This window comes from Zalophus californianus, chromosome 5 (assembly GCF_009762305.2).
Source record: "Zalophus californianus isolate mZalCal1 chromosome 5, mZalCal1.pri.v2, whole genome shotgun sequence".
NCBI lineage: Eukaryota > Metazoa > Chordata > Mammalia > Carnivora > Otariidae > Zalophus > Zalophus californianus.
The window spans coordinates 69,413,962-69,426,438 of NC_045599.1; the positions used below are offsets into that span (position 1 = coordinate 69,413,962).

General features: G+C 37.3%; 1 protein-coding gene across 2 annotated transcripts in view; it reads left to right on the forward strand.

Annotated features, from left to right (window-relative positions):
- ADGRV1 (adhesion G protein-coupled receptor V1) overlaps positions 1-12,477 on the forward strand; it is a 536,135-nt gene that overhangs the window by 177,972 nt on the left and 345,686 nt on the right. For both annotated transcript variants that reach the window (XM_027605560.2, XM_027605561.2), the window contains 7 exons: positions 721-900; positions 6,769-6,933; positions 7,515-7,632; positions 9,657-9,780; positions 10,783-10,921; positions 11,091-11,276; positions 11,631-11,863. In XM_027605560.2, coding sequence (XP_027461361.1) covers positions 721-900; positions 6,769-6,933; positions 7,515-7,632; positions 9,657-9,780; positions 10,783-10,921; positions 11,091-11,276; positions 11,631-11,863 — 1,145 coding nt within the window. The remainder of the gene's footprint in view (positions 1-720; positions 901-6,768; positions 6,934-7,514; positions 7,633-9,656; positions 9,781-10,782; positions 10,922-11,090; positions 11,277-11,630; positions 11,864-12,477) is intronic.

Genomic DNA, 12,477 nt, shown 5'->3' on the forward strand with positions numbered 1-12,477 from the left:
CAAGCTGACTCTACACTGAGCAGGGAGCCTGATGCGGAGCTCGATCCCAGGACACTGAGATCATGACCTGACCTGAAAGCAGAGCTCAACCGACTGACCTACCAGGCGACCCACAACTGGAATATTTTTATGACCAATAGTGAAATCACAAGCTGGACCAAGTTTTACTTATTTATAAGTTATAAAAATGTTTAATATGGACCAGACAAATGAATGACATTCTGATCATAAACATGTAAGCAGAGCAGATTTGGGTTTTCTTCCTACCTTGTTTTTACATTATAAGAGTGATATTTGAAACCAAAGGGATTTATTCTAACTGCCAAAAACAATGATAATTTCTATGGTTTATGTTTGTGCAATGGTTATTACAGCCTGTATGGCAATTTTAAATATTTTTGTTCAAGAATCAGGCTTTGCTGCTTTTTGTATACATAAATAACACTATATTTTATTACATATGTAATTTCCTTTATCTTGAAAATAATAGACTATAAATTTCTGACTTCAAAATACTCTATAATATATATAACCTTAAAATAGTATTTTAAACATAATAGGACAAAAAATACTTTTTTGTACTATGTTCTGTCACCAAAAGTTTATTTATATATGATCGAAAATTGCTATTACATTATATCCTCCTTGCCTCTTACCCTCCCTCCCTCCCTTCTTCTCTCTCTCCCTTTTTTCCTTCTTTCTTCCTTCTTTCTTTTGTAGGTTACTGCAATGATAGAAATTACCATAATTGATGATGCTGAACTTGAACTCATGGAGACATTCAATATTTCCTTAATCAGGGTGGCTGGAGGTGGCAGGCTTGGTGATGATGATGTGCTAACTGTTATTATTCCACAAAATGATTCTCCATTTGGAGTATTTGGATTTGAAGAAAAGACTGTAAGTTATATATATGGGGGGAGGGTGCCTTCTCTCAGGCTAAATTTTTTTGTAATTTTTAGAAGAAAGATGCCTTTCATTTTTTAAAAAAACTATTACCCCTCATGATTCTCTGCTCAAGAGTACTTAGAGTTGGCTATTGAATTAAGTGCTGGTCCTCTCATCTGTGTTTGACAGTAATGAGTACTCTTACATCAGGTATTTACAAGGGGGAACAAATTCTTTTTTATTGGGTAATATAGACCAGATCTGCTTTTTGTCCATATGTTCTGTTCTCAGCCTGCCTTGCTGCCAGACCCCTATCCTGGTCACAAGGGAGGATTCTGTCATGGATCTAAGTGTTACACACTAGGATACATTTAGCTGGGGGCGAGGGGAGCCGAATTTATTTTGCCCACCCTCTGGTACTCTCTTTTGACTTATATTGAACAAAACACCACAGTCACCCCAGCGTTAAGTGTTTGTATTTCTTCTTTCTTCCCTCTTACTCCCCACTGGCTGTCTCCTTCCAAGACTTGCAAGAGAGAAACCAATTATTATTATCACTTCAACTGCAGAGGAAGAAAAAAATCTTAACAAATCATTTATGCAGCCAGATTTGGTGGTTAGTACTAAATGACCTCTACATCTTAAATATAAAATGAGTTCTTAAAACTATATCATAATTATACATGATGATCTTATAATTTTTAAGACTTTATCTCTCAAAGGAAATTCCAAGATGAAATAATCATAAATATATGCAGATAATTCCAATATACACAACTTTTCTGGCTCTGTAGGTCACCATTCTCTGTATTTGATCACTTACAGGGAATCAATAATTCATCATAGATCATTTTAAATAATAAACAGTTTGCTCTAATGCTCATTGTCTTTATTGTTCTGTGGATACCAGGCTAGACCTACAGCTTGCCCATTAGGGCTGGGCTTCCCAGATGCTCCAGAATTAAAATAAGCACTAATAATTGCCTAATGACTTGATTATTGAAATTTCAGTTTCCTAAGAGAATGGGAACCATAAGAGGGACAGGACACACTTCTGCTATAGCCTAGTGAGACTCTCTTGGGGAAGGAATAAGCAGAAGTGTTTGTAAGGAGTGGTAGATTCACAAGAGAGTGGCTGTGAATGTTTGTTCAGCAAAATGGAAAGTCTGGGAAACATAAAACTATTAATGTAAAGAAGAGAGTAAAAAGTATCCATGACATTATTAACCTGAGATATGGACATCATTAATATTTTGTTGTATTTCCAACAATGCTTTTTTCTTTGCATATGTGAAAAGTATTTTAATCCATATAAATATGTAATTTAATTTTTATAACATGTCTCTATTAGCTTCTGAGGTTAGATAAAGTTCAGGGTTTCAGTCAAATCTTCAGTGGGAAAACCTTAAACTAATGTTGTTACTTTTAACTTGATCATGCTTTTGGACTCAGGCATTAGACTGTATGTTTACAAGCTTCCTTTGCTGTCAGGGAAAATGAAGAGTTACATTTCTATTCATAAATAATTTTTGTTTATTCATTTTATCTGAACTGCTGTCATCAATTTTAGTGCATTCTTGGTCTGGGAACTGATATCTTCTTGTAATAACTTCAAATTTCCAATTTGTCTTGCAATGCCAAAGTAAGGATGAGGCCACCCAATCCCTGTGTTATTTCTCATAAGCCTCGTGACGAGGAAATGAGTTGCTGTACGTAAAGCACTTATAACTGAGCTGTACACTCAAGGTGTCCGTCGCTATTTTTTTTTAAAGATTTTATTTATTTATTAGAGAGAGAGAATGAGAGAGAGCACGAGAGGGAAGAGGGTCAGAGGGAGAAGCAGACTCCCCGCCGAGCAGGGAGCCCGATGTGGGACTCGATCCTGGGACTCCAGGATCATGACCTGAGCCGAAGGCAGTCGCTTAACCAACTGAGCCACCCAGGCGCCCGTCCGTCGCTATTTTTAATCATTGTAGTATCAGGAGCAGCTTGTTGCCCAGCCCAGTGTGGCTCCTTCTTTTATATTCTATGTTTCTTACAGCCAAAGGCTCTTGATAACACAGAATTTGTCTTTTAACATGTATCTGAGATACACAGTATTGTGCATACAGTGAATATTTTGTTAGCATTATCTGATGAAATGTTAGATTTAGAACTGAAGAATATCGAGGAAAGATTGTTAGTGTAAATCTGTCAAACGAATAAGCTGCTCCCAAGGGCAATATGGTAAGTCTACCAAAGTACTGGCCGTAGCAGAGGCTCAAGAAATCTGCTTGTAACACCTCAACTCAAATGTTATCTTTGGAAGCAAAAAGGACTTATCTACAGATTACAAGTTTATAGTGGGGGTTTTTCCTTTCTCACTTGGTTTGCTTCTTATTTACTATTTTTCTTCTCTGAGGAGTGGTATGAATACTACTGGATGTGGAGTCAGAACATTGGAAGCACAGAGGAGGCTCCTCTTCTCCAAATATGTGCATAGATCTAGCTCCCAGATTTCTTAGAGTTTCTGTGAGGCTTAAGTGAGATAGAGATTATGCCAGAACTGACATATAATAGAAGCTCAATAAATATTAGTTGGCTCTAAATCTCTGCCCTAGGCACCAGTACAAAATCTTATGAAAAAACCCATTGTATTAGACATTTAAGTGTCTGTCTGTCTGTCTTAAAAATGGAAAGCATTGTGTTATATTTTTATATTTACATAACAGGCAGATATTATAGGCTCAGTTTGGACTTTGCTTCACAGAGTCAGTATATGCAATTCAGTTAAACCAAGTCTCTTAATAAGGTTCACGTGTAAAAAATAAATGGTACATTGATCCCAAAACCAGACAAAGATCCCATCAAAAAGGAGAATTACAGACCAATATCCTTGATGAACATGGATGCAAAAATTCTCACCAAAATACTAGCCAATAGGATCCAACAGTACATTAAAAGGATTATTCACCATGACCAAGTGGGATTTATCCCTGGGCTGCAAGGCTGGTTCAACATCCGCAAATCAATCAACGTGATACAATACATTAACAAAAGAAAGAACAAGAATCATAGGATCCTCTCAATAGATGCAGAAAAAGCATTTGACAAAGTACAGCATCCTTTCTTGATCAAAACTCTTCAGAGTATAGGGATAGAGGGTACATACCTCAATATCATAAAAGCCATCTACGAAAAACCTACAGCGAATATCATTCTCAATGGGGAAAAGCTGAGAGCTTTTCCCCTAAGGTCAGGAACGAGGCAGGGATGTCCACTCTCACCACTGCTATTCAACATAGTATTAGAAGTCCTAGCCACAGCAATCAGACAACAAAAAGAAATCAAAGGCATCCAAATCGGCAAAGAGGAAGTCAAACTCTCACTCTTTGCAGATGATATGATACTTTATGTGGAAAACCCAAAAGACTCCACCCCAAAACTGCTAGAACTCATACAGGAATTCAGTCAAGTAGCAGGGTATAAAAATCAATGCACAGAAATCAGTGGCATTCCTATACACCAACAACAAGACAGAAGAGAGACAAATCAAGGAGTCGATCCCATTCACAATTGCACCCAAAACCATAAGATACCTAGGAATAAATTTAACCAAAGAGGCAAAGGATCTGTACTCAGAAAACTATAAAATACTCAGGAAAGAAATTGAAGAAGACACAAAGAAATGGAAAAACGTTCCATGCTCATGGATTGGAAGAACCAACATTGTGAAGATGTCAATGCTACCTAGAGCAATCTACACATTCAATGCAATCCCCATCAAAATACCATCCACTTTTTTCAAAGAAATGGAACAAATAATCCTAAAATTTGTATGGAACCAGAAGAGACCCCGAATAGCCAGAGGAATATTGAAAAAGAAAAGCAAAGCTGGCGGCATCACAATTCCGGACTTCCAGCTCTATTACAAAGCTGTCATCATCAAGACAGTATGGTACTGGCGCAAAAACAGACACATAGATCAATGGAACAGAATCGAGAGCCCAGAAATGGACCCTCAACTCTATGGTCAACTTATCTTTGACAAAGCAGGAAAGAATGTCCAGTGGAAAAAAGACAGTCTCTTCAACAAATGGTGTTGGGAAAATTGGACAGCCACATGCAGAAGAATGAAACTGGACCATTTCCTTACACCACACACAAAAATAGACTCCAAATGGTTGAAAGACCTAAACGTGAGACAGGAGTCCATCCAAATCCTAAAGGAGAACACAGGCAGCAACCTCTTCGACCTCAGCCTCAGCAACTTCTTCCTAGAAACATCACCAAAGGCACAGGAAGCCAGGGCAAAAATGAACTATTGGGATTTCATCAAGATAAAAAGCTTTTGCACAGCAAAAGAAACAGTCCACAAAACCAAAAGACAACCGACAGAATGGGAGAAAATATTTGCAAATGACATATCAGATAAAGGGCTAGTATCCAAAATCTATAAAGAACTTATCAAACTCAACACCCAAAGAACAAATAATCCAATCAAGAAATGGTCAGAAGACATGAACAGACATTTTTCCAAAGAAGACATCCAAATGGCCAACAGGCACATGAAAAAGTGCTCAACATCGCTCGGCATCGGGGAAATCCAAATCAAAACCTCAATGAGATACCACCTCACACCCGTCAGAATGGCTAAAATTAACAAGTCAGGGAACGACAGATGTTGGCGGGGATGTGGAGAAAGGGGAACCCTCCTACACTGTTGGTGGGAATGCAAGCTGGTGCAACCCCTCTGGAAAACAGTATGGAGGTTCCTCAAACAGTTGAAATTAGAGCTACCTTTCAATCCAGCAATTGCACTTCTGGGTATTTACCCCAAAGATACAAATGTAGGGACCTGAAGGGGTACGTGCACCCCAATGTTTATAGCAGCAATGTCCACAATAGCCAAACTGTGGAAAGAGCCAAGATGTCCATCGACAGATGAATGGATAAAGAAGATGTGGTATATATACACAATGGAATATTATGCAGCCATCAAAAGGAATGAGATCTTGCCATTTGCAACGACATGGATGGAACTGGAGGGTGTTATGCTGAGTGAAATAAGTCAATCAGAGAAAGACATGTATCATATGACCTCACTGCTATGAGGAATTCTCAATCTCAGGAACAAACTGAGGGTTGCTGGAGTGGTGGGGGGTGGGAGGGATGGGGTGGCTGGGTGATGGACATTGGGGAAGATATGTGCTACGGTGAGCGCTGTGAATTGTGTAAGACTGTTGAAAAAAAAATAAATGGTACAGGTAAATCAACGTATTGAATTTCCTTCTCTGTTTATGTCAGGTTAATAAAACCTCTTTTAAATTTGGATTTATTGGCCAAGTGTAGATAATTAGGAGGGCACTTTTGGTCTGTATTATGTGGTAAGCCTGACTACCATTAACAAAGAACCCCTAAATCCTGCTTCCTTAACATAATAAGAGCTTCTTTCTCCTTTATGCAAGAGTCCTACATCTGTGTTCCTGGTTCCTCTTCTCCAACTGGTGTCCCAGGTACCAGACTCTTTCCTTTTCCGGTTCTGTCCTTCTCTAGGTCCTGGAGTCCTCATTAGTCACCCAGCAAATGGGAAAAAAGGAATGTTACATGTTTTGTTGGAAGTTGATGGCCAGACTGTGAGGAGCCTACTTACGTTTCCCATATGCTCTGTTGGCCAGAATTCTGTCACATGCTCCACCTAATTGCAAGAGAGCCCAAGAAATGCCAAGTAACAGAGTGTCTAGGACAAAAAGGAAATAGGGTTTGGTGAAACATTTCTTTCTGTCACATGATTGTACCATGAACAGAGTTCTAAACTGAAAAGTTGGTCCTTGTAAATAGTAAGAAGGTTGTTTTTCCTGCTCCTTTCTTTCCCACTTAACTGGATTGTCTTTCTTTTAGGTAATGGTTGATGAATCTCTTTTGTCTGATGACCGTGAATCATATGTGACATTGACAGTTGTCCGGTCCCCAGGAGGAAAAGGAGCTGTTCGACTTCAGTGGACCATAGATGAGACAGCTAAAGATGATCTCAGACCCTTGAATGGGACGCTTCTTTTTGATGAGGTATAGTCAGCATCTGGACTCCTGTAGTTTTACTCGAACTTGTGTTTGTTTTTTTCCCCCATAGTATTGCTTATGAATTCATAGGAATTCATATGTATCTGGATTTTTTTAAAATCATATGCAATTTGGAGGACAGTCACACATACACACACACACCTAGATGTCTGAAATCAAATTTAATTCAGACATTGCCTCCATCTCACCATGAGAAATATTCTTCTCTCAACATTTCCTCTCCTGATTGAGGACAAAACCAGTCAACCAAGCTGGACATCTGGGTGTCATCCCGTTTCCACCTACTCTGTAACACTTGCATGTATTTGATCACTAGGTCTGGTCAAATTTCAGACAATTTAGAGGTTATGTTAATTTCCCCCTTCTTTCCTATTAAAAACTTAAATGGGATTTATGGTCAGAACTAATTTTTATATAGTAATTTGCTCTAGAAGCAGCTCGTAATTCTAAGGCACAAAAAGGGCACACTTTAAAAATGCTTATGGACGTAAACATTATTCCAGTAATGAGAACACCCAAAATTTGGCTCAATCTGGAAAATTTATTATTCCTCTCATTTGATGTAGACAGAGTCTCAGAAGACTATTGTATTGCACACACTTCATGATACCGTGTCGGAGGAGGACAGGCATTTCACCATTCAGTTAATATCAATTGATGAGGTAGAAATATCTCCAATGAAAGGTAAGAGAAATTCACATTTTTGGAACTTAAAAAGTAGATACTCGGAAAAATATAACCAAATAATCAATACTTACAAAGTTAGGTTTTATAATTCCTAAAATGTTTGCTAAAACATGAAGATGTCATTTCACACCTGTACTATAGCCAAAGAATTTTTAAAACTAAAATCTGATACCTGATATTGGTAAAGTCATATGTCAAAGATTTCATAATACTTAGCTGTGTGATTTTTTAAAAATATTATTATGTTTATAAAATAAAATATGGAAGCTTCCTAAATGGTCTATCAATAGGAGACCTGTTAAATATGACAGAATACCATGTAAGTATTCAAAAGGATATAGCAGAAAAAGCCTTAATTACATTAAAACTTAAAGACACTTAATTATATGGGTAACTATTGTGTTAAAGCAGACTTTATAACGTGTTCAAAGTTATCCCATTTTTGTCATGTGCATGTTATAAATGTGTTTGGAATTATTTACTTGAAATGTTGATAGTGGGTTTTAATTACCTGTATTTTCTACACATATTTATAATGGTCACATACTACTTTTACAATAAAATATTATTTTATTTTATTTATTTTTTATTTTTTAAAGATTATTTATTTATTTGACAGAGAGAGAGCACAAGTAGGCAGAGCGACAGGCAGAAGGAGAGGGAGAAGCAGGCTCCCTGCTGAGCAAGGAGCCTGATGTGGGGCTCTGTCCCAGGACCCTAGGATCATGACCTGAGCTGATGGCAGATGCTTAATGACTGACCCACCCAGGCACCCCAATAAGATATTATTTTAAAACCTAGCATATTACATCTCTTTCAGCCTACTATGTCTATTTTCATCTGAAAGTGATTACTTCAATGTTTTGACATTTCAGAAATAGGCATTGTAATTCTCATTTGCCTATGGTCCATATGAAAATTTGTTTCTTAGGTCTGGAGAGAAAGGATTAATGTTTCTAAAGTGGTTGCATTGTGGTACACGTAATAATAACCACAAAAAATGGCCCGGCAACTTTGATATGATAGCTTAGTGACTGTTACATGCTCTTCTTCACCATCAAGGACTCCATCCTATGTGAGAGTCTGTGGCCAAAAAAGCAGAATTCCATGGCCAAAAAGATTGTCAAAATTGTAGAGAATATCACTGTACATACCTAAGGTAGTTATTTTTTTGCATTTTTGTATAGAGTACTTTCCAACAAACCTGTGAGGGAATCATATGATTGTACCATATTCTTCTATACATCTTAAAACTCAATTATCAACACCCCATTAAATGTCAGGATTGATGACATACAGACTAACTAGACATAAGAATAGGAATATACCAGTGGTTCAGGGTGAATCATATATTAATATAAAAAATTCATAATATATTTCAAACTGTGACATACTTAGATATGACAAACCACTCTTGGTTTTATTAATCCATTGGCAAAGAAAGTGAGAGTATGGTAATTTCAATCCCTTGTTTCATGAAACCCTAATATGAGCTTCTGGAAACAGTTTTCTTTAAGTTACTGCTAAATTTTAATGTGAATACTCACATTACTTGGTATGGTTTTTCTTTCCATTAATATTTGGCACATTTTTTATAAATGCTTATAAGTAATAGTGGAGTCAGAAAATTAAAAAGTACCCAGGAATTCTTGCTTTTGCCACATAGCCAGTTGCAGTGAACTGCATACAGAATTGTTATTGCAGAAGTGAATTAATGCAGATGGTAGAAGAGTACTCACTTATCATGGGAGCAAAAATGGAATTATTACCCACTTTCTCCTGACCCCTTTCATTAAAATATGATCTTGGGCAAGTTATTTGCCTCAATGTCTTGGCTGCCTCAGTATGCTTAAATAATTTCATTGGTAAAATGAAGATAATGTTAGTACCTAATTTACATGATTGTCATGGCATTTAACACATAAGATTAGAATACGTGAAGTGATGAGAATTTTGTCACACATATATTAAGTGAATACATGTGTTTGCTACATACATGTTATATATCAACTTCAACTTAGGTAGCGCATCAGTAATCATTCGGGGAGCTAAGGGAACATCAGGAGAAGTTGGGATAGCTCCATCATCTAGGCATGTCCTCATTGGAGAACCCTCAGGAAAGTATAATGGTACTGCTATCATCAGGTAAGGGCTTCGTGATTTTTTTTTTTTTTTTTTTTTTGCTTAGGTGGAGATTTTGAAGTTTTATTTAAATCACTAGCATTTTATGCTGTAAGTGCATAGTTCTCATTACATACATATTTTTCAAGCATTGTCATTTTATGTATTAGTAACATCCTGTGAAAAGTAGAAAAAATTGTTGGCAACAATTGAAGCCATATCCTGACCTGTCTTGAAGTTAAATCATGAAGAATATTTTGGAAAATTTCCTTCAACAAAAACATGTTGGTCATACAGTTCTGTCTTGACCTCTCTTGACGTTAGATCATGACTGCTTCTTGGGTGATTTGCACAACCCATGATGAGAAAAACACCTTGAGTTAACGCCAGGAGAGCTGATGCTTTTGGCTCCGTTCTGTCACTAACTATGTAAAATAAGAGAGTTGCTTCACCTCTGTAAGCTTGTGTCATAGCTACAGAATCATTCCTTTGAAAATCCTCTGGGTCAAACATTTTATGATTCTAAGTGTTCTAAACTTAGGGACTACTGTATAACTACGTTGTATGATCATAGGCAATTTTGTTTAATACAAATTTTCTCAGGAGGAGTGGGACAACTGCCAGTGAAGTACCTGAATTTGAGTTAATATTTTATCTTTTTGGTAGTTTTCTTTTAGTGTTGCATGTATGAAGTGCTGTTTTTTAGAGAACTGTGTTAGGCTATTCATATTTTGCACCTTATGTATTAAGTGAAAAGTCTATAAATATTTTCTTTTAAATCCCTTTAAACCTTCCCCTTTTAACGTGTAGGTTTTGCCACTATTGTCAAGCAAATTTACATATGGTCAGGACTTTGAGTGTTACTATTCTGGAGTCATAAAACTTTTTTTTGGTTTATAGTTGATCGATAAGGCTATATAATGCATAATTTTGAAAAAAATGAAAACTATTGTTGAAAGACATAGAAAATATTTAGGAAAAATTACTTCAACAAAAATGTACTGATTATACATTTGTGTATTGTAGCCTCATTCGTGGCCCAGCAATCTGGGGGGAGGTCATGGTGTCCTGGAGGATATTCCCTCCTTCTGTGGGAGAATTTGCTGAAATATCAGGAAAACTGATGATGCGAGATGGACAGTCTGCAGCAGTTGTAGTAATACAGGTATCAATATGACTGGTTTCCATTATGGCCCTTGTATGTGTGGGGGAATGTGGGGGGGTTGTCGGAGGTGGTTGGTACCCCTGAGTTTGTTGTTGTTGTGGACATGATAGATATTTTTCTTTAAATGGTATAGATCCTACTGTTGATGGCTCTTTTTGTCCTTCTCTAGGCTTTGAATGATGACATTCCTGAGGAGAAGAGATCCTATGAGTTTCAGCTTACTGGAATCAGTGAGGGGGGTGCCCTGAGTGGACCCAGCAGCACTGCCAACATCACCCTGGTGGCCAGTGACTTTCCCTACGGCCAATTCTCCTTTTCACAGGAGCAACTTCGAGTGTCGGAAGAAGCCCAAAGGGTACAGTGTAAAATGCTTAAAATCCTAAATATCATTTTTAGTTTTTATTTTGTGAGTGCTTTTTTTGAAAGTTGGATGAAGCTTTAATTTAAATATTAAGACTTAATGTAGCAAGATATATTGTGAGTGATCTTTAAAAAGTGTTTCAATTTCCTTGTTCATATTCCAGAGTTTTCACAAATTGATTAATTTGCTACTAATATCATTATTTTAACATATACTTTATAAAATTTTATAGATTTCCACATAAACATAACCCTGGTAAACATAGAATCTTTAGTCAGAAACCATAAAAACTAAGTATGAGCTGGTAGATTAAACATCCAAATCAGATAAAAACTGCTTCTTGCATAGGTGAACATCACAGTCATCCGTTCAGGTGGATCATTTGGCCCTGTGAGACTCTGGTATGAGACCGTGAGTGGGACAGCAGAGGCAGGCTTGGATTTTATCCCTGCGGCGGGGGAGCTCCTCTTTGAAGCGGGGGAGATGGCGAAAAGTGTGCACATTGAAATACTTGATGATGGTCTTCCTGAAGGCCCAGAGGAATTTTCTCTAGTAATTACAAAGGTGGAACTCCTGGGAAGGTAAAGTTAAAAAAGAAAATTAGGCAAAATAAAATAGAGAGAGAGAGAGAGAGAGAATATGTTGTATAGGAATTAATACTGAACTTGCTCTTTTTCAGATTTATGTGAGAGTGGGACAGGGCATAGTAGGGAAATTATGACAAAGACCAACTGTTAATTATGCAATGTTCTAAAATATCAGTTTTTCCTGAAAGTTCAAAGTATGTTGTTTTTATTGTGAGAATTCACTCTGGGTAGTCAGAGAATTGAACATGGTATGGGCTCATAATAGGTAAGGAAATGGAGGTCAAAGGTCAGCTGGTGTGATGGAATTTACTTTCCCTTCCCTCTATCTCTATACCTGAGGGCTGAGTGAGAAATTTCTTTCCTTGGTATCTCTGAAGGCCATATTGTCTTCTGTGGGGGAATGAGATGGAGTTTTCAAGTGGGGAAAAATATGAGTCAAAGATAGTTGTTACCGTGCACCATGTTTTTATTGAAGAACAAGAATTAACCATATTGAGGCTGTTCCATTACTTGATTTAGTGGGAGTAGACTTGATTAACAAGGGTGGGAAACACCTGAAGCATGCTGAAATACCCGCAAATTGAGTAGCCCAAGGAGCCCCTCTGCTC